We start from the raw sequence: 27,963 nt of genomic DNA on the forward strand, positions 1-27,963 counted from the left end.
ATTCTTTGTAATTGTAGTGATTCTTTGTAATTGGAATTGTAGTGATAATTGAAGCTTTTATGTTTTTTATATTTTTATATTTTAGATGTAATTGTGAGTGATTTGTGTGTGCTTTGGTTAGTTATTATTTATAGGTGGAAAATAGTGCTAATTGTTACAAATTACTATTTTTTATGACTTAATGCATGTTCCTATTCAACAGGTACCCAGAAGCTCGTGCTTTAAATAGGAAGATCATTTTTCATGCAGGGCCAACAAATAGTGGTAAAAACATACCATGCCATGCAGCAGTTTTTGTGTGCCGACTCTGGTGTTTATTGTGGACTCTCAAACTTTTAGCCACAGAAGTTTTCCACAAAAGCAATGAGAAGGTATGGTAAAAATTTTACTTGTATTGTACACACACTCCATGTAGAAATTGCTGTTAAATATCTTTTATCATCTTTGGTTTTACATTGGAATATATTATTTTTTTGTTGTTATTTGTTTTTTGCTTGTTACTGTGTACTTTTCCATAGTTCTATAAGACTAAGTACGTATTGCGAAGATGTGGTGATTAATTATTTTGATAGCTTTTTATAATCAAAAAGGAAATTTGTTGCATAATGTTGTTTTCCTTAGTCAACTGTAAATCAGAATATTCCTCCATTATGGCCATTGGCAGAGACTGATCTGTTATAGTGGGTAATATAGTATAGATATGAATCATGTTTTTTCCTTGATAGGGTACAACCTTGTGACCTGGTAACTGGAGAAGAACGAAGATTTGGCTATACAGATGGCTCAGCTGCAAACATGTTGCTTGTACTGTAGAAATGGCCTCTGTAAATACTGTATGTAAGCTGTATTACAGTACTCTTCTGTACTTACTGATTTTGTTACAAAAACATGTTAGCGCATAGTTTGGTATTAACTTTTGAAAATCTGATAAATTCTTTGAATGTTACACGTAAAAAATGATGTGACAATGCACTTGCTTTTTATTATTAAAAAGACTTTTTAGTATGATAAACAGGAAAATTACCTATGAAAAGAGAAAAAAATTCATTTAGATTCATTTTGATAAATAATTTACAAACTTCAGTTAAGTAATTTTCTGTGATCAGATGATGTCGCTGTCATTGATGAAATACAAATGGTAAGAGATCCTCAGAGGGGCTGGGCTTGGACAAGAGCTTTATTTTCGGTCTTCTGTGCCCGGGCAAGTTCATATTTGTGGCGAGGAATGTGCAATTGATATAATCAGAGAATTGGCATTGGCCGCGGAGAAGAAAGTAGAGGTAAGTTAAAATATTATCCTTTACGGCTTTCCTGATTATAGTGAGCATTAGTTTTCCAGGTAGTATAGCATTAGTGATGCTTCAGCAAGCATTAGTAGAAAGCGTTAGTGATGCTTCAAGCAAGCATAAGTAGAAGCGTTAGTGATGCTTCAATAGCAAGCATAATACATAAGTTCAAAGACAGTCAAATGACATCCACCAATCAGTTTACCACTGTAAGGTGTGTCAAATATTAAGTATATACTTTAGTTTACCAGACACTGAGCTGATTTAACAGCTTTCTCTAGGGCTGGCCGAAGGATTAGATATTTTTACGTGGCTAGGAACAATTGGTCACATAGCAACGGGTACTAAACAGCTTATTGTGGGATCCAAACCATATTATATCGAGAAATGAATTTCTATCACCAGAAATAAATTCCTTGGTTCACTTTGGCTGAGCCAGAATCGAACTTCGGACCACCGGATTGGTAGCCGAATGGCGAAATCCACTCGTCCAACAAGAAACGTCGTCAGATATTGTAAAGTTAAGTATATATTAGTTTTACCAGACCACTGAGCTGATTAATAGCTCTGCCTAGGATTGGCCCCGAAGGATTAGATATTTTTACGTGGCTAGGAACCAATTGGTCACCTAGCAGCGGGACCTACAGTTTATTGTGGGATCCAAACTACACTATATATCAAGAAATGAATTTCTATCTCCAGAAATAAATTCCTCTGTTTCCGCGTTGGCAGAGCAGGGAATTGAACTTCAGACTACCGGATTGGCAGCCGAGCTTGAAAGCCACTCGTCCAGCGTGGAACTCATCAGATATTGTAAAAAATTGGATAGTGAATATGGATGGATAAGGCTTTTATTGTTTGTTAGGAAGACTGAATGTTTTACTATTTGTCCCCGTACTCTATTTCACTTCAGCACAATCTCCAGTGACCTAGAATGAGATGTTATGCATCACATCATCAATCTCATGCTAACCAGGGTGTCCTGCATCTTTACACCCAGAATTCACAAGGCTAGACCTCAGAGGTCCAAGATTTTTGAAGTTGCTATAATTTTAGCCACTGTTTTTCTGCCTTCTCTTGACACTCTTCATTACCAAGCAGTGGCCAGTGAATGACTTACACACTTTTCCAGTATTGGCATTCTCCATCTTTACCTATTAACTAGGAGACGATCCGTGTCTGCAGTTAAGGCTTCAAGACATTGTTTTTATCAAGTGTTGAAGCTTTGGCTTGTAGGAGACTCTTCCTTATGGGACATCCCAGTCTTAAGATGTTATATCCATTGTCTCTTTAGAATTGGGTCTTTTGCTCCTGATTTTTTAGCCATGAGCCAGGTGTCTGCTATCAGCTTCAAGAATCTTGCTGCCTTACATAGTTTATTGGAAAAGTGAGGAAGGTGCTTGAGATGTAACTGAGGATCCAAGTGACTTATGTGTTGTGAACTATCTCCTGTATTACAGACAAAAGATATGGATCTAAGCACTTTCAGGACATGAAAATGGTCATATCATTAATGGGGTTTTATGAAAAAAACTTGCTATAAACATAGTATTCTAGTTAAGACGGAAGTATTGGAAGGGATTTTTGTATGGCCCTGTATATTTTCAGGTTAGACGTTATAAGAGGCTGACTCCCCTAAGTATTGAAAATTCTGGACTGCAAAACCTAGATAATGTTCATCCTGGTGACTGCATAGTATGTTTTAGCAAGAGAGACATCCATTATGTTTCGAGGGAAATTGAAAGAAGAGGTCATGAAGTAGCTGTTATTTATGGAGGTATAGTAGATGCAGCCTTGTTTGAATATAGATTTAAATTAGTAGTTTACATATTTACTAATTCTGAGTATTGAATTTTTCAGTGATCTGTGAACCTTGCAATTTGATTTTGTATTCTTTTAGTTGCTATTAGCAAACATAGATGTTATCTCTTGGTAATTTCATTGGAAAATTATTTTTTTAAATTCGTTTATTTTCATTCTGTCTGACTCTTCATGCTCAACCTTCCTAAACTTGTACTGCATAAATAACACTAATATTTATCTTTTGAGTCTAAAAACTGAAAATATGAGATTGTACTGCCAACTGCATCATTAGATCTCTAGTTATAAACCCTTTGGAAAATAGCTACAACAGTTATTATTAGGATTCCTGTATTTGAGCAGATTTATTAATTAATTAATGACTGTCAAGTGTAACTAAGCTTTTGACTTAAATATTTAGTGTTCATTAGTCAAGTTTATTTTTGGTATTTTTAAAATGCTATTAAAGATGTTTCACGATAAATGTTTAAAAATTGCACGTAAAGACACACTCTTGTAATAGATCATGGGTTAAATATATTTTGATTACAAGTAAATATATTTTGATTACAAAGCATAGGATATTTTTTTTTATTGAGTTGCCTTTTCTAGAACAATTGGCTATTAGTTTTACATACATGCATGGGGAGTTTCAGACAGGAAACTAGACTTAAGCCTTTGTTATGAAGATAATTGTTTAATTTGTATTGTTTACAGGTTTGCCTCCGGGAACCAAATTGGCTCAAGCTTACAAATTTAACGACCCAAATCACTCCTGTAAAGTCTTAGTAGCAACAGATGCCATAGGAATGGGCCTTAATCTGTAAGTAAACTATAGAATGTGTTTTGTAATTTTCCAACCTTCAACCCCCAGGAATGTTGCTTTACTTCCTACAGTCTCTTGTGTATAATGTACTTGAGAGAAAACTATAGATTTGCTTTTATTGCCTTTGATCTCATGGTGTCTAACTGCTTGCATTTTTTCCTTCTCTGGTCTTTCCTCTATATTTGGGAACAAATATTTTTGCCTAGCCTTATTGGAATAGAGTACATTATTATTGTTATTACTATAATTGTTATTAAATTAATTATGAGATGATGATGATGATGTTAGTTTATTTTTGAGTCTGCCAAGTCACATTTCTAGACTAAAATAGCTTGTCTGAAGAATTGTTTTGAAGCTGGTTGCAAAAATTCGAACAAAGCAACATTAAATAAGTATAAGAGCCTAGTAGTGAGAAATCAAATTTAAGTCATAAATAAGTGGTAATGATATTACTCTTGAATTCTAGTTAGGAGTATTGTCAAATATGTTAAATGTAGACAAATTTTTTGTAGAAGTATTGATTTTTGGGTAGTTTCCACTAAACTGTCAGGTTTGCTTCCAAGCAATGTATAGGTCCTTACTCTTTTTTCAGGATCTTCATACTTTCCTTTAGTTATAGTATTTACCATATTACATAATTATAAAGTTGTTAGTTTGAAGAAACCATGGAATTGCAACTTGGATATGGTAATATAAAGGCACCAGTATGGTTGTTTTGATTTGCAATATCCTTATCTAGTGTTTTGATTGTTGTTTTTGCATTTTCCATAACTGAAGTGTGGTAGAAGTGGTAAGGACATATATTTAGTGACAGGAACCTAAATTAAGATTTCAACAGATTGAAATGTTAGGCTATCTGATCAGGAGGAAGGAACAGTCCTTTAGCAGAGTAGTAATATGGTTAACAAGCATAGCCCAGAAAATAATGTAGAAAGTGTTAAGATGAGCATGTAGAGCAAATAGGAATTTCAGTAGTTTCTGAGATGGAAGTGGAAGCCATTACTCATTGAGACTCCTAACCCCTTAAAGGGAAAACCTTGTGCAAAATCATTCTTGGTGATAGTAATGTCTTTCGTTAGGCTTATGATTTTAGTTCAGAAACTTATTTTATACAGTTTTTTTTTTAAACCTTATGGTTGTGCATTTGTTATGTGTTACCGTGGTGTTGATGGAAAGAACTTTTTATGAGGATCGTATCACTTTGTACATAGTTGAGAATATATGGATGAACTTAAAAGTAAATGGCATTAACAGTGTTCCAGATTGTTTTGTTAACATGGAGTTATATGTACCTGTTCCAGATTGTTTTGTTAACATGGAGTTATATGTATGTACCTACTGTAGCATATAGTCATTTTATAACTGTACTAAACATCATAATGAAAAGTGATTCAGTTACCACTGTACTGGATTTTTCATTCAGGAGTATCCGTCGCATCGTATTTTATTCACTCATCAAACCCACAATAAATGAGAAGGGGGAGAAGGAAATGGAAACCATTAGCGTATCAGCAGCTTTGCAAATAGCCGGACGCGCAGGCCGCTATGGAACACAGTGGGAACATGTGAGTGTACTATAGTAGATTTTTATTGCAGTTTCTTACATTTTCCACCAAGAGGTTATTGTCCTTAACAATGCTAATAAGCTGAGCAGTTTCTGAAAGTGAAGTCATTTGTATTTTAAGGTAAATTTCCTTGCATGTAGACAAAGGATTTATAAGTGTTAGTATTTTGTATATAAAACTAATATAACTACGTATTATTGTTTATTGTTACTTTTTAAGGTACCCATAGTAGTTGTTATTTACAGGGTTATGTTACTACTATGAAGTCTGAAGATCTACCAACTTTGAGGAGGCTTTTAGGAAATGTCCCACTGGATATTGAACACGCAGGACTTCATCCAACTGCTGATCAGATAGAGCTCTTTGCATATCATCTACCCAGCTACACACTCTCCAATCTCATGGTAATGCATAATAACACGAAAAGGACTGAAATGAGTGCCGAGTTTCAGTAGAATGACTGTCATGGTTTAAAGAAATTGATGAGTTAAATGACACGTGTAGCCTTTTCTAGCATTGTTAATAAAAGGTGCATATAACAATACTCAGTAATATGAATGTGCTGGTACAACTATATCTTCAGTCATCTGAAGATACTTGTATACATGATGCTCAAGCTTACATAAATTAATATACTTGTGCATCTATTGAACTCTTAGTTTCCAAAAATAATAATGAAGAAACGGTACTCGGTATTCCCCTTTCACTTTACCTCTCCATCTAAAATTAAGTTCATTGTAGCATTTTTCTAAGGTGCAGAAGAAATTTGTAATTTTATGCTTTGCATTAGTTTAGAATTTCTGTAGGTTTGAAAGTAAATGATTTAGAAACCATTTACTAATGTCAGGTTCGGTTTCTTCTTCTAGTTTTGCCTTCTGTTGCAGATCAACATCAATAAAAACTTCATATTCATACTTTCCATACCCATAGATCAAACTATATTATTTTAGTAATTGCATAGTAAATTCTAAAACAGCACTGACATTGCTCTTCATGTTGTTTGACTAATTGATTGTTACAGTTATAGTTTTCCATGTAAACTCTTCTCTGGTAAAGATAGATTTTCCCAGTCTTGTTGATTTTCTTGCTGTGTATCTAATTAGTTTTATATCTTTTGCCTTAGAGAATATTTTTTGCTCTTTTGTCTGTGAATTAACTCGAATCTCTCTAGCACTGATATAGTTAGTCTGTAGCGTTGATGCTTTTCTGCTCTGTTTTTCCGGAAAACAAATGAATCATCCATATTTTTGTTAACAATGATAAATCTTTTTTTTTCCAGGATATTTTTGTGAGCCTTTGTACAGTGGATTCATCCTCATATTTTATGTGTATTATGGATGATTTCAAGTTTTTAGCCGATTTAATTCAGCACATTCCATTACAACTGCGGGCTCGTTATGTGTTTTGCTGTGCTCCAATCAATAAAAAGATGCCTTTTGTGTGTGCAATGTTCCTTAAGGTAAGGACGTTTGTCTTTATTTTTCAATAGACTATAAAGATTTTTTGCAGTGTTTATCCTTTAAATAAAAAATACTACTGTTTGTGAAGAGTTCAGTTGTGTTGAAGTACATCTTATATCACATATTTACATGATCTGTTTTGTTGTTACAAATCCATTAATCATAAATAGATTTAAAGTGGAAAATTCATTCAGGTGCAGTTATTTAAACTTTCTAAAAAATCTTTTCCAGTTTGTTCGTCAGTTTTCTCAAAATGAACCAGTAAGTTTAGACTGGCTTTGTCACCACATCAAATGGCCATTCTCTCCTCCAAGTACTATTCTTGAACTAGTCCACTTAGAAGAAGTATTTGATGTGTTTGATTTATACTTATGGCTCAGGTAAGACTTAAGAAGTTAATTACACTTAGCTGTATGGAATTACAAAAGTGAGATACTGTAATACTAGTGAAAATGAAATTTTATATATTGATGAAAGTTTTTAAAATGATAGTTACTACTATGACACGTCTTTTAGCGAACTCATGCTGCGCTTGCCTTTCTAAAATTGTTAAATTATGACAGTAAATTGTAAGGGTAGTATTAAGTATTCATATACCAATATCATGCTTAAAAGCTTTAAAAGAGCAGTGAACTGAACAAAATTTTACGTATTGGTTCTTGTGCCTTTGTTAGTATAGTTACTGGAAAATACTTAATGATAAGAACATCACATGTTAGCTCCAAAATTTTTTTTTCACTGATGGAGTAGCTTCTGTTGGGAAAATTCTATTAAGATTGCAATGACAATAATTACCTACCTAGTAAGACTTGCTCTTCTCCCTTTACTGTTACTATGCAGATATGATTTTTTTTTTTTTTTATATAGCCTTCTGACATTTTCCATTGTCTTAGCTTTTTAAGCACAGAAAACCAGTTTGTAGAGAAACTGACACCTTTTTAAGTACAGAAAACCAGTTTGTAGAGAAACTGAATTGCTTATTGTCTTTTATTTTTGTTGGATCCCTTTGCTATCTTCCCAGAGGGTGGTCCTAGAACTGAAGCTTTATTTCTTGTCTCGGTTCTCACCCCTCATTTGTTGTTGAAATCCAGACCTCTCAACCCTCAATTGTTGTGGAATCCTTCATCTGGTTCACAAGTTTTATTAGTTGCCATTACATTTCTAGATTGTACAGTAAAAAAAAAAAAAAAAAAAAAAAGTTTACTTATAAAACTTGAAGTTATGAAAGTGTAACAAACAGTATGTTTTTGGTTCTGTCTCAACAGATAAGCAAGATAGATTTATACATGGTTATCATCACATTAGAATAATAAGTGATTTACTGCTGGTTATTTTTAATGCTCTTAATAAAAACTTGTACTTCCAGCTATCGGTTCTCTGATATGTTCCCTGATGCAGACCTTGTCCGAGATCTTCAACGAGAACTTGATGAACTGATAGAAGATGGTGTTTCCAACATAACAACTCTGGTACAGAAATCGGGTACTCGCATTTCAAACTTGGATGACAGTGAAGACACATTCATCATGGACCAAAGAAAGAAGAATTCTAGCAAAGGACGTATGTATCATGGTTTAATTATTCATTGTAGTCTCACTTTTTACCAGTATGTAGAATTTATTTACTATATGAAATGAGGATTACTTTGGAGTTTTATTGTATGTCTTACCGAACAATTATAGAGCCGTGATTTCCACGAGCGGCAGGATACTAAATTCAAATTTAGCGCGTCGGCGTCGCCAACACTGGTGGTGATGACGTCATCTCCCTCCACTCGCGGGAGAACCAGGTACAACTGCCCAGGTGAATCCAATTCTTTTCCTGCCGGCGTCCGGTGAACATCGGTGGTCAGGTGCGGTTTGGATAACTTTGCTTCGCTTTTTTCTTGTGGATTTGATCTTCGGAATTGGTGAAGTACTCCTTTTTTGGCGTTGTTGTTATTTGCTTTTTATTTAGGCGTTGCCATGTCGATTCTAGTCCGTCGTGAGTTAGGTTTTGCATCTCAGGATGTAAAACTAGATTATCCAAGCTAGAGTATGATTCTCACACTAAATGGTGTTAAGTGTAGGGGACAGGTTTGTTCAGCAGATCGAACATGTAACGAGTGTAGTGATTGGACTGATTCTCAATGGAAGTTTTTTAGTTCATACTCGGAGAAATTAGCTAAGACAATTGAATTAGAAAAAGCAGCGCTTAGGGAAAGTAGACTTAGCTCTGCTTCGTCTTGCGATGCATCTGTTCCTTCTGTTTCTCCTCAAATTGTTATGTCTCCTTTAACTACACCTCCTATTCCTCCTACTAATCCCACTTCTCCGGCTTCCCGTGTAGTTTCTTCCGACACCATTGCCAGTCTGGAATCGAGGTTAGATCAGAAATTTTCGGTACTAGCGAATACGGTTTTGCAACTTGGTAATTCAGTTAAGACGTTTTTGGAGAAAGCGGCCTCAGGTAAGAGTGTAGTTGAGGGTGCGTCTGTCTGTCCTGACACGTCTCCTAGACAAGGTCACTGTCCAGCTCCCCCGCACCGGGGAGAAGACATACCGGAAGTCCAAGGGAGTCGATCGGGATTTGCCCACAGACAGGCGCCTCTCTTGTTGAGCCTGTTGCGCCTCAACAGGGCTCGGTTAAGCGTTGGAAAGGTGTTGCGGTCAGACGCCTTTCAAATGATTCAAGCGATTCGTCTCCGGTCGCACGGCGCTCTTGGCGAGATTCGCGCCCGTTTTCGCGTCCCTTAAAGAGGCGTTCAGGCGCCGATTCTTCGCCTCCTCCAGTCAAGCGGTATAAGGAGCCTGAGGAGTGGGTTGCGCCTCGACCGTTAGCGGCTCGTTCGTCGCCTCAATCTGTGCCTTTTTTCGGCTCCATCTACTAGTAGAGATTGTGGTTTTAGCGCTGTAGCTAGCAGTTCTAAGGGTGTTTCTTTAGGCGCTTTTTCGTCTGTTACGCCTGATGCGCCTGTTTCGCCTCGAATTTCGGCGACCACATAAATGTAAACTCCGAGCGAGGCGCAAGTAGTTTTTTCCGCCTCCTGCTGAACATTTAGGCTCTTCCAAGCCTACGTTAACTGTTTTTGATTCGTCTCTGGCGCCTTTGCGCAAGCAGTTTAGAGATGTTAACCAACTGGATGAATGAGTCCAAGGGTGGTTCGAAACCTTCAGATCCGGTTGTAGTTCCGTCTTACTTCTTCGGCGGTATCGGAGAATGAAGAAGAAGTAGAGGAGGAGGATTCACATCACCTCTCGTGTTATTCACGTCTCCTTAGATTTCTTCTGGTATCTTATCCAGATTATTTTGAGAAAGCGGACTCCGCGCTCCCAACTTCGACTTTTTTGATGAGGAGGAAAACTTCAGACCCTCTCCTCCCAAAACTTGTTCTATCTAAAGCGGTTAGACATTCGTTGAAAGAGACGGAGAAATGGATGTCTATGAAAAGAGACTTATGGAAGGCTCTTTTTGCTTACCCTCCCTCTAAGTTGCTTCGTAAGAGGTATAGGTTTTATGTAACTGGGGAAGCTCCTTCTCTGGGAGTTTCTGCTCCTCCCAGGGAGACTTCTCCAGTTTAATCGACTCCTCTAGAAGATCTGCGTTCGCCGCAGCGAAAGTTTCTTTACAGCGCCTGAGTTGGACCACGTTGTAAAGAATCAATTTAAACTTTTGGAAGTCTTTAGCTTCCTTGATTGGACTATTGGCGCTTTAGCGGCCAAGATCGAAAGACTGTCCTTCTCTTTCCCAGGAGTTAGCGGAGGATTGGATTGGTGTTCTGTCCTGTGCGGACAAATCCATTAGGGATGGATGTGAGAGTTAGCTTCGCTCATCGCCTTTGGTACCCTTAAGAAAAGGCAACTTTGGTGCTCCTTTGCTTCTAAAAGGGTTACGTCCCAACAGAAGTCTGCTCTCTTGTTTGCTCCTTTTGTGAAAGATAACCTTTTTTCCAGACGATGTAGTGTTGTCAATTTCGTCTGCGCTAGATAAGAAATCTACTTCGGATTTACTGGCACAGTCTACTAAGAGACCTAAAGCTCCTGTGGAGACTGTTCCTTCGGTTTCTCCTCTGGCCCAAGCGCCTTTTCGAGGGAGAAAAACCCAAGCGCTTCTTTCGGCCGAAATCGAATTGCGACCTCAGTCTAAGGGGGGCCTCGGCCCAAGGTTAACAAACCTTCCAAATGAAAGCTCGGTTCTTCATGCACCAGTGGGAGCCAGGCTGGCTCTGTTTTGGGAGGAATGGGAAAACAGAGAGCAGAAGCCTGGGTAGTGCAAGTACTCAAGTTCGGCTATCGTATTCCCTCTCGTTTCACCTCCACCCTCGCTCTCACCCTGTGCCAATTCCATTCCAGGCATACTCTCCGGGCTCAGACAAATTTCTGGCGCTAGCCGCAGAAGTGGAAGCGCTTGTTCTCAAAGAAGCGATAGAACAGATAGAAGGGGATTTTCTCCAGGCTTTTACAATCGCCTTTTGTAGTTCCCAAGTCATCAGGGCTGGAGGCCGGTTTTGGATGTGAGCGCCCTGAACTTGCATCCAGTCCAAAACAAAATTTCATATGGAGACCACTCGGTCGGTTTCTGGAGTCCATCAGACAGGGGGATTGGATGGTCTCTCTGGACATGCAAGACGCTTATTTTCACATTCCGATACATCGCGAAATCTCGGAAGTACCTGAGGTTCATGTTCAAAGGCAAGGTGTTTCAGTTTCGGGCGCTTTGCTTCGGACTAGCGACCGCATCCTCAAGTTTTTTCACCAGGGTTCTATCCCCGATAGGAAGCTGGCTACACATATTAGGAGTAAGAATCTCCCTCTATCTGGACGATTGGCTTCTCCGGGTCGGATCAGAGAGTCGGTGCATGAAGGACCTTGGAACAAACTCTGGATCTTGCCAGAAAGTTAGGAATTCTGGTCACAAACAGAAGTCCCAGTTGGTTCCATCTCAGAGCATCCTTTATTTGGGGATGATTCTGAATGCTCAAGTTTTTCGGGCTTTTCTGTCCCCGAAGAGGGTTCAAGGCTGTCTGGAGACAGTTCAGGAGTTCTTGGACAAAAAGGTAAGTTCTGCCAATCAGTGGATGAGGCTCCTGGGCAAATTGACGTCAGTGGAGAAATTTGTGACTTGTTGGGAAGACTGCACATGAGACCTCTGCAGTTTTTCCTGAGAGCCTCTTGGTGCAGGAAGACACAACCAGACTCGATTACCTTTCCCTGTCACAGATCAAATAAAAGAGGACCTAAGGTGGTGGCTCTCTCGAGCAAGGTTGGAAGAAGGGTTAGATTTACGACCCATCCTCCCGAACCTACAGTTCTTTTCCGACGCATCGGACACAGGTTGGGGAGCCCTACTGGGAATCAACGGACTTCAGGAGCTTGGTCGGAGAAGGAGAAGAAGTTCCACATAAATGTAAAGGAACTGTTAGCAATTTTCTTAGGGCTCAGACAGTTTCGGAGCTTAGTAGAAGGCCGAGTAGTGGCAGTGCATTCCGACAACTCCACGGCTCTCTCGTACGTGCGGAACAGGGGGGACTCGTCTTTCTCTCTGTACGAAGTAGCCAAGGATCTCCTCCTGTGGTCAAACGAAGCGAAGGTTCAGCTAGTCCCGAGATTTGTTCCGGGAAAGATGAACGTCCTGGCGGACGAGTTAAGTCGTCAACAGCAAGTGTTACCTCTGGAGTGGACTTTGGGACAACAAGATTTGTTCAGAAACTTTGGCGCAGCCTTTGGGGGACGACCGGTCAATAGACCTGTTTCGCGACATCGAGGAACAACCGTCTTCCTCTCTTTTGTTCTCCAGTCCCAGATCCTCTAGCTTGGTCTGGTGGACGCAATGCTGTTGGATTGGTCGGGTCTGGAAGCTTATGCATTCCCTCCGTTTCGGTCTAATAAGAGAGGTGCTGAACAAGTTCATGTCGCACAGCAATGTAACGCTAACGTTAATCGCTCCCTTTTCCGGCCCAGGAAAGAGTGGTTCCCGGACCTTCTCCAGTTTTGTTAGTAGACTTCCCCAGACTTCTTCCTCCAGAGAAGTGGCTTCTCAAACAACCTCACTTCAAGAGGTTCCACCAAAACTTGTCCGCTCTAGCTCTGACAGGTTCAGACTGTCCGGAACTCTTGTCAGAGCGAAAGGATTTTCAAGAAGAGCTGCAGAAGCTATCGCTCGTTGTAGGAGAGAGTCTTCTAACAAACTCTATCAAGGGAAGTGGAGAATCTTCAGAGAGTGGTGTAGAAGTGCTAAAGTTCTCTACTTCTGCGACCTCTTTAACAGAAATAGCAGATTTTCTTCTATTTCTTAGGAACTCTGAAAACTGGCTCCTTCGACGATCAGAGGATATAGAGCCATGCTCTCTTCGGTTTTTTCGACATCGAGGTTTGGATATTTCCTCCAATTCAGATCTGTCGGACCTCATTAGGTCTTTCGAAACCACTAAGCTCCCGCAAGATACAGTGGCTTGGAACTTAGATGTTTGGTGCTTAAGTTTCCTCATGGGGCCACCGTTTGAGCTTTGAAGTCGGCTTCACTCAGGAACTTGACTAAGAAGGCACTCTTTCTTATTGCACTAGCTTCTGCTAAGCGTGTCAGCGAATTGCACGCTATAGACAAAAGAGTCGGTTTCTCTCAAGGCAATGCTGTATTTTCGGTATCTTTGACCACCTTTCTAGCCAAAAATGAGAATCCTTCTAATCCTTGGCCGAGGGAGTTTTGTGGTAAGGAACTTATTCTGATTTGGTTGGACATGAGGAGGAAGAAAGGCTCTTATGTCCAGTCAGGGCTATTAAGCAGTATCTGTTTGCCCACTAAGGGTATCAGAGGACAATCTTCTAAGCTCTGGACCTCGGTTCAAAATCCCTCTCGTCCTCTTTCTAAGAATGCTATATCGTTCTTTATTAGAGAGCTTATCAGGGAAGCTCACTCGCAGTCCGAGAACGACAATCTTTCCGTTCTGAGAGTTAAAGCTCACGAGGTTAGAGCATGGGCAACTTCTTTAGCATTCAGAAAGAATTTATCTTTAGCTTCGATTTCTTCAGAGCACGTTCTGGAGATCGAATTCGGTTTTTGCGAGTCATTTATCTCAAAGAGATAGAAACGGTTTTTCGAGAATTGTAAAACGTTAGGTCCGGTGGCGGTTTCTGGCATGGTGTTGGGAGAAACGGCACAGGGGTCGTCACCTCTATGCTAACTTTTCACCTTGAATAGGTTGTCGAGTTCAAGGGAGCTGGGGGTACTGAAGTAACCTGGGATACTCACCAGTCTGTTAGGTCAGATTTTACAATGGTTGGGGTATTATATGTTTTTAAATCTGGTGTTGGTGACAAATGTTTTGTATGATTGAATTTCTGGTCTTAGCCCAGGGCAAGGGCAATCTTTGTTGTTACTATCCTCCGTCAGTCAGCCTTGACTCGCTTGAACTACGGAAGGATTCCACTCCTGTAGAGGCTAACTTTGGTCAAATTCCAATTCCTCTACAATAGTAAGAAGAGCACCGACCAGAGGCAGTAACAGTCTGCTGTAGCTCTCTTACAAGGTAAGGTACAACAGACACCTTGAGTGTTTACTGGTATTGCAATAAATGTAACCATTTAAAAAATACTAGTGGTCCACTGAATCCCACCTTCCCATAAATGTGTAATCAGCTCTATAATTGTTCGGTAAGACACTACAATAAAAATGAAATTTTCATTATTAAAATGAAGTTTTATTGTATACTTACCGAACAATTATGATTATACCCACCTCTCCCCTTAGGTGGACGGACGGGCAGAAAGAATTGGATTCACAACTGGGCAGTTGTACCTGGTTCTCCCGCGAGTGGAGGGAGATGACGTCATCACCACCAGTGTTGGCGACGCCGACGCGCTAAATTTGAATTTAGTATCCTGCCGCTCGTGGAAATCACGGCTCTATAATTGTTCGGTAAGTATACAATAAAACTTCATTTTAATAATGAAAATTTCATTTTCGAGCTTGAAGATGGTATAATATTAATAAGTTGAATACTCTTTCTTGGACATTTATTATTGAATGCGCTGTCACCATAGGTTTTCAGAACGAGTTGATTATGCCATTCATTAGAGCAATCAAGTAGGAATAACATATCTATTATTCCCTGGATGACTGAAAACAAGAGAATAATTTTAAGCATTATCCAGTGTATTTACATATTTCCTCCATGAGAATTGGTTAGCACTATTCATCGTTGTTATCATTAATATATGTTATGGTAGGTTTTTCACATTATGCAGCTCATGAGTTCCATCCCATCTCTTCTATATAGTATTGCATCTTCCATGTCTACCAGTTGCTTCATTCCCAATCTCGTGTCCAAAGCACCTCATTTTCTTAAGTCTCATTTGTTTTTAAAATTTTTTTAAGTTTGTTGAATCTTTCTCTCTTGGCTGCTGTGTACTTTGCAATATTTTGTTACATTTCTGAAATGTACTCCATTTTTTGTGAGTGCTAAATTTCAGCTTTTCAGAAACATCATACCCTAACTGAGGAGCACAACCATTATCTTTACTTGAGAGCAACTGAAGTTAATGTGGTTATTAGTAGCAATGATTCCTGGAACAAATTAAATTGCCAGAGACCCAGTTTTACAGTTTTAGCTGCCTGTTTTACAGTTTTAAACTGCCTATCAATGTTATAGAAATTACATTGGAAGTGGTTTTGATTTACTCATGGTTCATACTGAGTTATTGTTTTCCTGAGCTGAAGAACTCATAGTTCATACTGATTTATTGTTTTCCAGAGCTGAAGATGCCACGAAGCCAAATACAGAGGGACAGAAAGGAGAAAGGAAGCATTGGTCGTGGTAGACTCACTGACAGACTATTGGCACAGGGATTATTGTCACCAAAAATGCTAGCAGAATTACAAAGAGAATGGCAGGAGATGGTCAGTGGATGTTTATTGTAATTGTTTTGTTAGTACTCAGCACTAGAACTTTCCATAGATTTTAAATTGAGCTAGAGGAAATGGGCTGTACCTAAGGCCAAGTCCCATCTCTACTTGACTCATAGGGCTGACCCCAAAGGATTTGTTCTGAACGAGAAGTGAAAATTGGAGTATTGTAAAGTTAAACGAGAGACCAGAGGGAAAGGACAAAAAATTAAATGGAGAAAGCAATACAGCTAGAAAAATTTATGTTGCAGATACCTAGTCTGCTATTCAAGAGCCACTGTTAATAAACCAGTCTTGGGGATTTAGTTTATTAAAGTAACTTATTGTATTAACATTTTTGTTTGTTGTTCAAAATATAATTGACAAAAATGTCATGCTTTAGAAACTAATCTATTGAAAAGTTTGTTAGCATCTCCATTTCCAGTTAACTAAATTATAAGTTTGTTCATGCCACTTACCTGACAGATATATATATAGCTGTATTTTCTGACGTCCGACAGAAATTTCAAAACTCGCGGCACACGCAGTGGGCGGCCAGGTGGTAGTACCCATTCCCGCCGCTGGGAGGCGGATATCAGGAACCATTCCCATTTTCTATTCATATTTTTTTCTGTCGCCGGTCGGTAAACAACTGTTTACAGACCTCTGCTCAGGATTTTTTGGAATTTGACTCGCTTTTAAGTATCTGATTGATTTTTTGGTATTGAATTGGATTGTTGAATTGGCATGCGCGATAGTGGACCGTTTTTTGATTTTGGATTGACTTTTCTATATAAGATATGTCTGGATCAAGTGTTGTGAGGTTTTCAGAGTGTGTGTGAGGGCTGATTGTAAAGGTGAGGCTACCGAAAAGCATCGGTAGACCCCCACACAGTATGTATGAGTTGTAGGGGGCTTAATTGTTTGATTGATAATCGGTGCAATGAATGTGAGAAATTGACCGATGATGATTGGAGAGTATATGAGTCCTATCGCCTTAAATTGGAGCGCGATAGGATCAGGAGGTCTTCCTCCAGGAGTGGTTCTACCAAAGGTAAGGCTAACATCTCTCCTGCATTAACACCTGTAGTGTTTACAACCCCTAAACCTGTGTTGCCTTCGGGCTCTGATTCTGTGTCGGGAGAAGCGAATGCTCTCTCTCTGATTTTGGAGTCTCTTCGCACTCTGGAGACCAAAGTGAAAGCCTTAGTTAAAACTGGCTCGGTGGCAAGTGTGTGATCGTGCCCCGCCCCCAGTGTTGTGGAGGGGGCGTCAGATCGGCCCGCCCATATGCCTCTAGCCTAGACCTCTATCAGACGCCCAAGCCGACCCGGGAGTAGGTATGTCGAAAGCCGCAAGAGGGTTACGGGGGCTTCCCACCGATCTGGCGTCCCTTTGGCAGGCCCCTGTAGCAAAGACCCAGGCTGCCAAGGAGCGCGCACGAGCGCGCGTCCTGAAAGTAGTGCTTTTCGTCCTCCGAAGCGTCCTCCCCACGCAAGGGGTGGAGCGCTCGGGAGAGACTCTCGTCCTTTGAAAAGGACGTTTCGTGCGGAGGACGCCTCACGTCCTCTTTCGCCACTTTCGTCGGAGTACGCGTATGACGCGTTTCCGCCTCAGAAAAGAGGTAGGATCTCCTCCGATGAGGACGCTGGGGTTGCGTGCACAGGCGCGTATACCTGAGAAGCAGGTAGCTGTACCTGTGAGAAGGAAGGAGGCGTCGCCCCTCGCCCCTCGTCTTCTCACAGGATCAGTCCTGCTTCCTCTGTTCATTCTTCCCCGACGAAGAACATTCTTTTTGTCCCTTCAGGACCAGCTATCCTCGCTTATGGCTCAGAGGACTCGCCCAGCAGCAGTCGAGCCTAAGCGGAGGAAGGACCTTAGACTGCCTGTCAAGAGGACTAAGCAGTCTCCTTCTCCTTCACCTACTTCGTCTCGTTCGCCGATCGCTTCTCCTTCGGCGATTCGCCGATCTCGTTCGTCCTCTAGAAGGACGTTACGTCAGGACGCTTTTGAGGAGGACGCTCTGTACGAGGACGTTCGGCAGGACGTTCGAGGCAGGACGCTCGTCAGGACGCTTGTCAAGACGCTCGCAGGACAGGACCTTGGCAGGACGCTAGGCAGGACGTTCGTCAGGACGCTTGGCAGGACGCTAGGCAGGACGTTCGTCAGGACGCTCGCCAGGACGCTAGACAGGACGCTCGCCAGGACGCTCACCAGGACGCTCGGCAGGACGCTTGGCAGGAAGCTCGCCAGGACGTTCAGGCCGCCTTTCAAGACGTTTTTGGGGATTCTGAACAAGAAGTCGTACCCCCAGACGCTAGTTTTACGCGCACAGGCACGTATGCCAGCGGAAAAGAAACGTAAGGACGCTTCTCGGGCAGATGAAGAAACTTGCTGCGGACGGCGCTGAGGTCGCTCGTCCTCGTCAGGACGCTTTAACCTTCATCGGGTAGTAAGCGTCATAAAGAAGACAGCCGAAATAAGGCTGCCTCTAGCAAGGATAGGGGTCCTTTGATCAAACCAAGACTGATATTAGGACGCCCTCTCCTGACAGACGGTCTCCTCTTCCGTTTAGAGAAGAAGGAGAGCTTAGTAGTTCGGCTGAATCGGTTGAAGAGGAACCTGCTGCAAGCCCCGTCAATCTCGGACTATAAAGTCCTCGTACGACTCTTGCGTTCTTCTTTTGAAGACAAATTTCAGCCCGCAGCTCCCAAGTCTCCTCCTTCTCGCAGTTTTCTTCATCTAAAACTGGAAAAAACCCCGGAGTTTGTAGAGATGAAAACTTCTCTCTCCACGAAACGTGCCTTTAAGAAGCTCCAAGATTGGATGGTAAGAAGGAGAGATCAAGGCAAGACGACCTTCGCCTTGCCTCCAACTAGACTTAGTGGAAAAGGGGGCATTTGGTATAGAACCAAAGATGAAGTGGGAGTTCGTATCCCTTCTTCGGCTCAAGGAGATTTCTCCAGCCTTGTGGATTTGCAGAGGAGGTCGCTTTTACCCTCTGCTAAGGTAACCTGGACCGCTTCGGAGACTGACCATCATTTGAAGGGTCTGCTCAGGACGCTGGAAGTGTTCAACTTCCTTGACTGTGTTTGGGAGTTCTGGATCTGCAAGCGAGAGCCCAGAATCTCTCAGTCTGGGGGAGCTGTCCAGCGTGTTAGCATGTATGGACAAAGCCGTCAGGGATGGTTCGGAGGAGCTCGTATCTCATTTGGAACGGCTTTATTAAAAAAGAGAGCTTTTGCTGTGCAAACTTCACAGCTCGTTCGGTGACTCCAGCTCAGAAAGCTGATTTGCTGTTTTCGCCTCTTTCGAACCATCTCTTCCCCCAGACTTTAGTAAAGGACCTGACGAACAGCTTACAAGAGAAGGCAACTCAGGACCTTTTGGCCCAGTCTACAAGACGGTCAGCCGTACCTTCAACCTCTTCAAGCTGCGTTCGACACGCCGAAGAAAGTTAAGCCCTTTCGTGGGGCTCCCCTCGAGAGGCAGCTCCTCGAGGGAGAGGGTTTTTTCACGAGGAAGAGCTTCCTTTAAGCCAAAGCCTTCCAAGTGAGAAGCATGTCCTTCAGACACCAGTCGGAGCCAGACAGAAGTTTTTTGCGGGAGCGTGGAGAGAGAGAGACACGGACTCTTGGTCCCTCAAGATCGGAGCAGGGGTACAAGATCCCCTTTTTAGATCTTCCTCCTCTTTCTACGACTCCCAGAGACCTTTCTCCATCCTATCAGGGAGAAAAGAAGAAAGTATTGTTCGATCTCTTCAGCAGATGATCGACAAAAGAGCGGTGGAACAAGTCGCGGACCTGGGGTCTCCAGGTTTTTACAACAGAATCTTCTTAGTACCGAAGCAGTCGTCAGGTTGGCGTCCGGTCTAGATGTAAGCAGGCTCAATCTTTTCGTGGAAAAGAACAAATTTCACGATGGAGACGCCTCATTCTGTTCTGGGAGCATTGAGACCGGGCGACTGGATGGTGTCCTTAGACTTGCAGGACGCGTACTTTCACATCCCGATCCACCCTCTTTCAAGAAAGTATCTAAGGTTTTGTCTTAGACAACAAAGTATGGCAGTTCAGAGCTATGTGCTTCGGACTGACCACAGGCTCCGATGGTGTTCACAGTAGTAATGAAGAACGTAGCGAGGTGGCTACACTCTTCGGGGAATAAGAGTTTCCCTGTACCTCGACGACTGGCTGATCAGAGCGTCGTCGAGAGAGAAGTGTCTGAAGGACTTGCAGTTCACTTTAGCCTTAGCGAAGTCCCTGGGACTTCTGGTCAAACCTCGAAAAGTCGCATCTGACCCCAACACAGTCCATCGTGTATCTGGGGATTCAGATGGATTCAGTGGCTTTTCGAGCGTTTCCGTCCCAGGAACGTCAGCGGCTAGGCTTAGAAAAGATCTCAGCCTTTCTAAGGAAAGAGACTTGCTCGGCGAGGGAATGGATGAGTCTGCTGGGGACCATTTCCTCGCTAGAAAAGGTTTGTTTCCTTGGGAAGACTGCACATCAGGCCTCTCCAATTTTTCCTTGCGGACGAGTGGAAGGCCAAGGACGATCTCAATGCCATATTGAGTAATACGCTTCCGATCAAGACCACCTCAGATGGTGGTTGGACCCTCAGAAGCTTCAAGAGGGCGTGTCCCTAAGTCTTCTGAGCCCGCCTAGTGTTGTTTTCAGACGCTTCCATCACAGGATGGGGAGCAACACTAGGGGGGAAGGAAGTGTCAGGCTCCTGGAGAGGGGAACAGGTAGCCTGGCATATAAATGTCATAAGAACTGGCAGCAGTATTTCTGTCCCTGCAGCTTCTTCGAAAAGAGTTTGGAGAAAACAAGATTGTTCAGTATAAACTCGGACAATACCCACAGCACTCGCTTATTTAAAAAACCAGGGAGGAAACACACTCCAGAACGTTGTTTTCCCTAACGAGAGAGATTCTGCTGTGGGCAAAAGAGAAAAAAGGTGACTATCCTGACGAGATTCATTGCAGGAGTGCAAAACGTCAGGGCAGACCTTCTCAGTCGTCGGGAACCAAGTCCTACCGACGGAATAGGACCTTGAACGAAGACGTTTGTCGAGACCTGTGTACGTTGTGGGGAACGTCCCACTGGTCGACTTATTCGCAACGTCAAGGAACCAAGAGACTTCCTCTTTACTGCTCCCCGGTCCTGGATCCAGAAGCGAATCGCGGTAGAACGCTTTGCTTTGGAATTGGACGGGCCCTAGACTTATTAACGCCTTCCCGCCATTCAAGATTCTGGGGGGGGAAGTCATGAGAAGTTTGCGGCCTCGGAAGGGACGAGTTCAACCCTGATCGCTCCGATGTGGCCAGCGAGAGAATGGTTCACAGAGGTCATGTCTTTCCTTGTAGACTTTCCCAAGGACATGCCCTGGAGGAAAGATCTACTCAAACAGCCTCACTTCGAAAGGTTTCACCAAAACCTCTCCGCTCTGGTCTGTGACTGCGTTCAGACTATCGAAAAGTTGGCCAGAGCGAGAGTTTTTCGAAAGCAGCTGCGAGAGCAATCGCACATGCGAGACGTGCTTCCACAAGAGCTGTTTACCAATCGAAGTGGGCTTCCTTCAGGGCATGGTGTAAAAAGGAGGGAGAGTTTCCTCTTCCTCGACCTCTGTGAACCCAGATAGCTGATTTTCTGCTCTTTCTCAGGAATGTGCAGAAATTAGCGGTCCCTACCATCAAGGGATATAAAAGCATGTTGTCAGCGGTTTTTAGGCACAGAGGCCTCGACCTGTCTGACAACAAGGACATTCATGACCTTTTAAAGTCTTTCGAGACCTCGAAGGTTCCTCAAATGAGACCTCCTTCATGGAACCTGGATGTAGTCCTTAAATTCCTTATGTCGAGCACTTTCGAACCGCTTCAGGCAGCGTCTCTTCGAAACCTGACAAGGAAAGCTCTTTTTCCTAACTTCTCTTGCGACGGCTAAGAGAGTTAGTGAAATTCAAGCGTTTAGCAAGTTAAAATGGGATTCAAATTGGACAATGCTGTCTGCTCGTTGAACCCAACTTTCTTGGCGAAGAATGAAAATCCTTCGAACCCTTGGCCGAAGACTTTCGAGATCAAGGGTATGTCAAGTCTGGTGGGCCAAGAACCAGAGAGAGTCCTGCGCCCGGTCAGGGCTCTCAAGTTCTACATGCATAGAACGAAAGAGGTAAGAGGTGCCCTCAGGTAATCTCTGGTGCTCTGTAAGAGACCAGAGTTACCTTTATCGAAGAATGCTGTTGCTTTTCTTTCTAAGGGACATCATTCGGGAGGCTCATTCATCTTTCCAGAAGACTGATTTGAGCCTCTTCCGAGTAAAAGCGCACGAGAAGTTCGAGCCGTCGCTACCGTCTTCTTGCCTTCCAAAAGAACATGTCAATCAAGGACATCCTTGATTGCACCTTTTGGAGGAGTAACTCCGTCTTCGCCTCACATTACCTAAGGATGTGAGAACGATTTATGACGATTGTAATGCACTGGGGCCATACGTTTTCTGCGGACACAGTTTTGGGGTCCGGAAGTAGCTCTTTCCCTATCCCTTAGTTTAGGTTTAAGTTAGGTTGTTGTGTTTTTAGGTTGTGGTGAGTCTTAGGTGAAGATCTCCCATCCTTTAGTTAGTTTTAAGGGGTTTTTGTGAATAGTTGGTCAGGTGGTGGTCAGTTGCTTCGTTGCCCTCATTTGTATGGCCTCGATGGTCTTGTCACGCTGAGGTCTCGCACCCGTTGACAGATCTCCAGAGCGCACCAGCACTACAGGTCTCCACCTGGCTGGCAACTCTGTGTTAAGCAAAAGCAGCCTTACGTTGACAGTATCACATAGTCTACTTTGCAAACAGGTAAGGAACCAAGATGTATATCATCTACTTAATTTAAGTTTCCTAAAAAATCCTATTCTGTCTCTTCCCACCATCCGAAGGTGGGATTCAGCTATATATATATCTGTCAGGTAAGTGGCATGAACAAAATGTTATTGTTATTATACAATTAAGTTTGTTCATACTTACCTGGCAGATATATATAATTAAAGTGCCCGCCCTCCTCCCCTCAAGGAGACAGAGCAATAATAAAAAATATGAATAGAAAATGGGAATGGTTCCTGATATCCGCCTCCCAGCGGCGGGAATGGGTTACTACCACTGGGCCGCCCACTGCGTTGTGCCGCGAGTTTTGAAATTTCTGTCGGACGTCAGAAAATACAGGCTATATATATATCTGCCAGGTAAGTATGAACAAACTTAATTGTATAATAACAATAACATATTTTTATACATGAGGTACAGTATGTAGATTCTTTATACCTGCCTTGTGAGAGCTAAATAAATTAGCTTACTGGTCTGTGGCCTTATTAAACTAGTTAGTAATAAAATACAGTAGTTGTAACTTAGGAGAATGATACCAGTCCTCTAATAGTACTGATTTTCTTATATTAGCTAGACAACAGTAAGAAGTAGGTAAATGTATGTTTTGTTACACAACCCCCATTAGTCATATTGTGCCTACATTCATAGTCTTGAAAATACCTCCAGACACACCATCTCCTTGTATTCGAGAGCCATCAGTACTCACCAGGTACCCTTGTAGTTTCTCTCTAGTTGTGTCAACAACGGCTCTTTAGCCAGAATCTCCCCAGCTTATTTGTTTGCCAATCTCATTTTCATCAACTACATTCATTACTAATGATTTTCTTAATCTATTCAGAAGCAATTATTATTTGCTACTCAAGTTTCAAGAATTTTGCCACTCCTGGGGATACAGCTAGTTGAATGCAGTATTATGAATGATCAACTTCTAGCCAACTTGGTTTTGTGCCATTTTCTTTCTGCCTGATTCCACAACTAATGTGGCTATTCCAGTGTTGGAGAGTTTTTATAATTTATGACATTTTTTTCCTGCTGTGTCTGGAATGGTGTCACGACACTTTCGCAGGACATCATCTTGCTTTTGTTTGCCCTGTGACTGCTTGCACCAGTATTTATTTTTCTACATTTGCATCCCTTGCTGTGATTCTTGTTGGTAAGAGTGTTTTGATAGCCCTCATAGGGTGTGTCCACATATTAGTAAAATATGTCATACACACACATCAGCAACTTACTGAACACATTACAAACAGAAAGGACAGTAGTCTTAACCAGAACTGCAGGATTATCAGAGGCAGTGTAGATGTTACAGGTGTTGTAACTTTTAGAAAGGCATAGGAATTGTATGGTAAGTGGGTACCACACTACAGTAAAAACACGGTCAAAAAAAAACACATCAGCAAATTGTTCGCCAATCCCCATCACAAACAGGTTGAAAACAAAGTCAAAAAGTGGACTTTGTGGGACAAGTAGAGATTTGAAAGCTCCTTGACAGATACTGGATAAGTCTTATGCAGCACACTTACCAAACAATGTTCAGGACGTTGGGAATTTTGTTTTGGTAAATGCTAAACCAGTACGGCCTGCATAAGATTATCCATCATCTGTCAAGGTTCTTTCTCAACTTACAGTCTTTGACTTGTTTTCAACCTGTTTGTGATGGGGATGCAACAATTTGCTGATGTGTTTTTGACATTTTTTCACTGTAGTGTGACACCCACTTACCCTACAATTCCTATGCCTTTCTAAAAGTTACAGCACCTGTAACATTCACACTGCCTCTGATAATCCTGCAGTTCTGGTTAAGACTACTGTTCATGCTGTTTGTTATGTGTTAAAAGTTGCTGATGTGTGTTATGACGTATTTTACTGATATTTGGACACACTCTATGAGGGCTATCAAAACACCCTTAACAACAAGAGCAGATGAAACTGTCCTTAGAATCACAGCAAGGGATGCAAATGTAGAAAGAAATACTGGTGCAAGCAGTCGCAGGGAAAACAAAGTCAAAATGATGATCTGGAAAAGTCATGAGACCATTCCAGACACAGAATGAAAAAAATTGTCATGAATTATATGAAACTCTCCAACACTGGAATAGCCACAGTAGGTGTGGAACGCTGAGGATGCTGACATCTTTAGAAGATGAAACATCAGCAGAGGAGGGCAAAGAAAGAAAGGATTTCCTTCTTCACTGTTTGGTAGAGACTACTAGCAGTCAACCTCAAAGGACTATGACTGCATCAATTGATGAATTCAACATAAAGGTTTCTTCAAATTGACTGAACATGTTGCTGCCATGACTATCATTGGCCCTTCTCAAAAAGTGAATAATGCTGGAGGAAGTGTTTCTAACAATCACTCCTAGGAAGAGCACAGTTCTCTCTGCTTGGATTACCATAGGAGTGGGACCTTTTGGTAATGCAAACAGTGGCCTTAGGTCCTAACTTAAGCTAGGAAAGGGACCTGTCTTCCAGAGAAAATGTGTTGCAAAGGCAGACCAACTGCAGCTTAAAACAATGGGCACAGGAGCAGGCAACTTGGTTAATAAAATAGCAGCAGGAGCCAAACATAGGAGGAGCTGTTAAATAAGTATGGCAGGTGATGGTACTAAAATTGTAGTCATTGTTAATAGAGCGAGAACTGTGGTCTTAACTAGACCTGCAAGATTATCAGAGGCAGTGTGGATGTTACAGATGTAGCTTTTAGAAAGGCATAGGAATTGTAGGGTAAGTGGGTGCCACACTACAGCAAAAACATATCAAAAACATATCAGCAAATTGTTGCATCCCCATCACAAACAGGTTGAAAACAAGTCAAAGACTTTGGAATTAGAGAATGAACCTTGACAGATCCTGGATAATCTTGTGCAGCACACTTACCAAACAAGTCAGGAATTTGTTTGGTAGTGCTAACCAGTATGCTGCATAAGCTTATCCAGTATCTGTCAAGGTTCATTCTCCACTTACAGTCTTTGACTTGTTTTCAACCTGTTTGTGATGGGGATGCAACAATTTGCTGATGTGTTTTTTAAATGTTTTTACAATAGTGTGGCACCCACTTACCCTACAATTTCTATGCCTTTCTGAAAGTTACAACATCTGTAATATCCACACTGCCTCCAATAATCCTGCAGGTCTAGTTAAGACCACATTTCTTGCTCTATTAACTATGACTGCAATTTTAGTACCATCACCTGCCATACTTATTATCAGTTCTTCCTATGCTTGGCTCCTGCTGCTACTTCAAGTTTCCTGCTTCTGTGCCATTGTTTTAAGCTGCGGTTGGTCTGCCATTGTCACACGTTTTCCCAGTAAGACAGGTCCCTTTCCTAGCTTCAGTTAGGACCTAAGACCAACGTTACCATTACCAAAGCGCCCCACTTCTATGATAGTCCAAGCAGAGAACTGTGCTCTTTCTAGTACTGATCGTTAGGAACACTTCCTCCAGCAAAATTCACTTTTTGAGAAGGGCCAATGATAGTTGTGGCAGCAACATGTTCATTCAGTTTGAAGAAACCTTTATGTTGAATTCATCAATTGATGCAGTCATAGTAGTCTCTACGAACAAGTGAAGAGGGAAATCCTTTCGTTTTCTTTGCCCTCCTCTGCTGATGTTTCATCTTCTTAAGATGTCAGCATCCTCAGCCAACTATCACAAAAGGTGTTCTTCTCTATCTTCTGTGGTCTTGTAGGTTGCTCTTGCTCTCCTACATTTTTAAGGAACCAGAGATCCAGTTCATAACATGCTTCATTGCTCCTTCCCGAAGATATACAAACTCATTCTACAATAATGTCCACTTCATAAAGCTGTCTGACAGATGAAGATAAGAAAACTCATGGAACACAATGCCAAAAGTATTTGCAGCCTACGTATGAGAAAATCTCTAAAAAAAGTATATTGCAATTTGAAATGGTAACAATGGTAATAAAACCTATAAATGCTTAAATACAAAATACTTTTCCATTAAAAAACAAAAATTAAATTTGTTACAGAAAGACTGCATCTGACATGGAATTAACTGAAATTTCAGACATCACCCATTAATAATTGAAAGTAACATTTAGTGAAGGATCTACAATATCAGATGGATGAAAATTGTTTGCTTACTTGAAACCTGTATACTCTAACTAGTAATCACTAGCTTGACAAACTTACTTCAAAATACTAAGCAGCATAAAATTTTCACAATTATTACAAAACTAATAGGATAATAATGAGAAGTAATTAAGTACTACATAAAAAACTAGAAAAAGTACCAATTCTAGTAAAGTAAACTGCCATTGTTGTTTACAATAAGGATGGTTCACTGGTATTAAGGTTTTCACCAGTGTCGGAAAAAAATGAAATGCAGTTATAAAAAGGACTGGAAAGACGTGGTAATCCTATCCAAAAAAGGACTGGAAAGACGTGGTAATCCTAACCAGTTCCAAAAGTCTGGGATTCAAGGGTTTTGTTAACCACTGCAGTCACACAAAATATTTTAACTACCCGATGTATGATGACCCCCAGTCATGTTGCTACTGTACCTGGACCACCTAATTTTCATTTTTACAAATTGATTGATGTTTTAGGTTTGCATGATCAATAAATAGGTTTCTGTAAATTAATGGGGTTTGTGATGGTAAATATTTCTGCAAATGGACCAATACTACAAGCAAAAGCAGGTGAGGCAAAGGATGGATTGTCTCACCCACCTATTCAATTACCACTCCAACCATTTTAAATGAGTAATAAGCGTGTATATACGGCCTCAATTATATTTCATTAACTTTCTTTTTTTATTTCAGGGTACTGATGATGACGACTTGCCTCCTTCACCATCTAAACCAAAACCAAACAGAAAAAGGAGAGGCACCAAGGAGTAGGATATTTTATAGCTAACGTGAATCATCAATTCATGTATATAAATGTATATAATAAGTTAAAGTATGACTGTTATTCTAAAACTCACTTTTTTTCCCCAACTTCAGATTAATGAATATTTTCTTCAAAAGTGATTCTGTACTGCAGTTTGCTAAAATATGCTAAAATAGATTATCTTTTACCTCTATTAGGATTCAGTATTAAGTTTCATAAGTAAATTCTGTATAAAATTACTTTCGTTGTAAAAGACATAAACTAGCAAACTTACACAATACAAAATCTATTAATATAATACTCTTTCAAAAACATGAGCAAAACAAAGCCAAGGGAAGTAGTAGTGTGCATAATCTTGAGCAAGACATCCAATGCAGCATTCCAAAATGCTACATCAAGGTAGATACTTGCTTGGAGCCTAAAACACAACACTAATGCCACTTATAATCATT

At 41.2% G+C, this 27,963-nt stretch overlaps 2 protein-coding genes across 2 annotated transcripts in view; one reads left to right on the forward strand and one right to left on the reverse strand.

Annotated features, from left to right (window-relative positions):
* LOC135200806 (angiotensin-converting enzyme-like) overlaps positions 1-27,963 on the reverse strand; it is a 139,679-nt gene that overhangs the window by 72,065 nt on the left and 39,651 nt on the right. The gene's annotated exons all lie outside the window — the stretch shown is intronic.
* On the forward strand, positions 1,391-27,592 carry LOC135200467 (ATP-dependent RNA helicase SUV3 homolog, mitochondrial-like). The gene is made up of 11 exons (XM_064229124.1): positions 1,391-1,500; positions 2,581-2,673; positions 2,849-3,063; positions 3,804-3,909; positions 5,336-5,477; positions 5,723-5,881; positions 6,757-6,936; positions 7,169-7,317; positions 8,304-8,497; positions 15,666-15,811; positions 27,442-27,592. The coding sequence occupies exons 1-11, from the start codon at positions 1,391-1,393 to the stop codon at positions 27,517-27,519; spliced, it is 1,572 nt and encodes a 523-aa protein (XP_064085194.1). The 3' UTR covers positions 27,520-27,592.

Source organism: Macrobrachium nipponense, chromosome 27, assembly GCF_015104395.2.
Source record: "Macrobrachium nipponense isolate FS-2020 chromosome 27, ASM1510439v2, whole genome shotgun sequence".
NCBI lineage: Eukaryota > Metazoa > Arthropoda > Malacostraca > Decapoda > Palaemonidae > Macrobrachium > Macrobrachium nipponense.

Excerpts from the sequence above, each read along its gene's own strand:
- LOC135200467 (XM_064229124.1), top strand. The coding sequence starts at position 1,391 with ATGCTTCAAGCAAGCATAAGTAGAAGCGTTAGTGATGCTTCAATAGCA. Across the intron at positions 1,501-2,580 it reads AATCAGTTTACCACTGTAAG|AATTGGGTCTTTTGCTCCTG; the intron begins GTGTGTCAAATA and ends TTGTCTCTTTAG. Across the intron at positions 5,478-5,722 it reads ATGGAACACAGTGGGAACAT|GGTTATGTTACTACTATGAA; the intron begins GTGAGTGTACTA and ends TGTTATTTACAG.